Consider the following 2,839-nt stretch of genomic DNA (forward strand, 5'->3'; position numbering starts at 1 on the left):
AGAAGACTACCCCAAAACAGTGAAAGACGATAGTACAGAGGCTATGGCACTACCCAGGACTAGAGAACAATGGTTTTATTTTGGAGTGTCCTTCTCCTTGAAGAGTGGCTTACCATAGCTAAAGAGTCTCTTCTACCTTTACTAAGAAGAAAGTAGTCACTCCCAAATTCTAATCAAATTGTCCTTGGATCATGGCCAATCATCCCACAAAATTTCATGAAATTCGGTCATATAGTTTTTGAGTTATGCAAATCACAAATACACAGACAAACATACAAACAAATAAACACACATGTAAATACACGCCGAAATACACATGTAAATACACGCCTAAATACACATGTAAATACACGCCTAAATACACATGTAAATACACGCCTATCAAAACATAACCTTCGCAACGAAGTTGGCAAAGGTAATGAGCCGTAACCAGAGAGGGATCCAATATACTACTGCCTCGCACATCAAAGGACCCAATAACTCTCAAACGGTAATATAATATTCAAATGTTCAAAAGGGGCTACTGGAACCGCTTTTCTTCATAATTCTATAAATAAAAACTAACATACGCAAAACAAGCAAAGGGTAGTACGCCAGAGTGTACATGGGTTATATGGTCATTATCGGCCGTCTGGAAACTAAACACAGCTCTTATGGTGATATGAATTAAACAAAACTGGGACATAAGAATCGTATGCTTCTCTCAACCTTAATTAAATAAGACTCACTGTCTCCATCCGAGCTAGAAGCTGGTAAGATTGGGTATGTATTTATGGAATTTTGGCACTGTGGTAAGGCTCTTAGACTGGGGAGACCATTCAATGTAAAACCGCAATGGTGGAAAATCTCTACGAAAATAAAGTTAAAACAGAAGCTGGACAGAGAGATGAAGTAAAGGAGGTCGGAACTAAAAAAGCTGGACGGCAAGATGGATGAACGGAGATGGGATAATAGGTGAAGTGGGTGCAACTCTATGCCCATAGGATACTGTAAAGATAATTAAGTATTGCATACAGTGCATATATATATATATATATATATATATATATATATATATATATATATATATATATATATATATATATATTTACTGAAATGGAATCATAGATCTTATATCTTATATCATGTTTTCCTCATTACAGATGGCGAAGAAACACTCTGCACTTACAGTCGAGGAAGCAATCAATATCCTGTTTCTGGATGATGAAGATGATGAAATCGACAATCCTGATGTCATTATTATACCGCCTGACGTAGATGAATTGACCGATGAAGAGGATATCAGTGAAGACATAATAGAGGATGTTTCTGTTCAGGATGTTCCTGGTTCCTTAGAAGTTCAAGTGAACCAACAGCCAATTGAAAACCCTACTAAAGACAGAGGGGCATCTGCTAAATCTTCTTGGAAAAAACGAGAATTTTGTAACACTGAACCCATCTGGAAACATAAAAATCTTGAGTACAGCAAAGTCAAGGAGCTTTCAGAACAGTATAAGGAAAACTTGCAAGAAATAAAAGAGAGCCTTTATAATCTATCTCCTCTGGAACTATTTGAGAAACTGATGTCTCGTGGCATATATGACCACATTTTGAAAGAGACAGTACGTTATGCAAGTTCTTATAGAAATAAATGTGAGTTTACATTAGGTATTGATGAACTGAAAACCTTCATTGCTATATTGCTATTCTCGGGATATCACAAAGTCCCCTCAGATCGCGATTATTAGTCAAGTGAAGAAGATCTTGGAGTCCCTATTATTCAGAAAGCAATGTCAAGAAACGGTTTTCAGCTGTTGAAAAGCGTTATCCATTTTTGCAAAAAAGATTAAGCCAAGGACAATACACACGCCAGAGGGTTCAAAATTAGGTCATTATTGACACTAGTCAGGGACTCATTTAAGCAATTTGGAGTATTTGAAGAATGCATATCTGTTGATGAAATGATTGTGAAGTATCATGGTCATAATCTTCTAAAGCAGTTTATGAGAGGAAAACCTATCAGGTTTGGATACAAACTCTGGGCTCTATGTGGCGTTTCAGGTAACTGTTACAATTTTGATTTGTATTGTGGGAAGAATTCAGTGGATGAAGGCAACGATGATCTGTTACTTGGAACAAAGGTCTCAAGTGCTCCTTCTGTTTTATTTGATAACCTTGGTTATCAAGCCCCTGGTATAATTAGGGAAAACAGACTTAGCAAGGGCCCTCTAAGACCAGCAAAAATTATGAAAAAAAAAAGAAAAGTGAATCCTATGACTATATGTTTGATACAAATGAAGAAATCCTTTTAGTGAGATGGTCAGACAATAAGTGTGTATGCGTTGTGACAAACTACGATACTATTGAGCCTGTGAAAAATGTACATCGATGGTTCAGTGATGTAAAAATAAAAGGTGACGTTCCTCAACCAAATGTTCTGAACAACTATAATGCCTACATGGGAGGTGTCGATCCCCATGATTGGCTGGCTAGTAAATATGCAACATCTTTACGAGGAAAGAAATGGTACTGGCCTCTCTTCACTCATGTACTAGATAGGATTGTGGTAAATGCATGGATCATCCATAAATTTCTGCATACAGGAAAAGAGCAACTTGACTTAGTAAGCTTCAGAAGAGCAGTATGCGTACCATATCTGAAGTTAGGTGAAGCAAATAGAAGACTCGGTAGAAAGAGCACAGCCACTAGCCCATCTACAAGACTTGATGATATTCGGTACGATGAGAAAGACCACGTCATAGCCAAGAGGGAAAATCAGAGACGATGCCAGAAGAAGTCTTGCTCCGGGAAGCTAAGGACCTATTGCAAAAAATGCAATATAACACTTTGTTTAGAGTGT

At 37.4% G+C, this 2,839-nt stretch overlaps 2 protein-coding genes across 2 annotated transcripts in view; both read left to right on the top strand.

The window, feature by feature from the left end:
- Positions 1–834: 834 nt before the first annotated feature.
- LOC137651718 (piggyBac transposable element-derived protein 2-like) lies at positions 835–1,727 on the top strand. Its single transcript, XM_068384938.1, has 2 exons — positions 835–900; positions 1,143–1,727. Exons 1-2 carry the CDS (start codon positions 835–837, stop codon positions 1,725–1,727), a joined length of 651 nt encoding a protein of 216 aa, XP_068241039.1.
- A 533-nt stretch (positions 1,728–2,260) lies between these two features.
- The window catches only part of LOC137651719 (piggyBac transposable element-derived protein 3-like), a 603-nt gene continuing 24 nt past the window's right edge, over positions 2,261–2,839 (top strand). The window contains exon 1 of the mRNA XM_068384939.1: positions 2,261–2,839. This exon is cut by the window's right edge and continues 24 nt beyond it. Within this exon, the coding sequence (XP_068241040.1) occupies positions 2,261–2,839 (579 nt within the window).

Source organism: Palaemon carinicauda, chromosome 13 (genome assembly GCF_036898095.1).
Source record: "Palaemon carinicauda isolate YSFRI2023 chromosome 13, ASM3689809v2, whole genome shotgun sequence".
NCBI lineage: Eukaryota > Metazoa > Arthropoda > Malacostraca > Decapoda > Palaemonidae > Palaemon > Palaemon carinicauda.

Coding starts and splice junctions, on each gene's coding strand:
- LOC137651718 (XM_068384938.1), top strand. CDS start 835: ATGGTGGAAAATCTCTACGAAAATAAAGTTAAAACAGAAGCTGGACAG. Junction 901..1,142: donor AGAGAGATGAAGTAAAGGAG/GTCGGAACTAAA, acceptor TCCTCATTACAG/ATGGCGAAGAAACACTCTGC.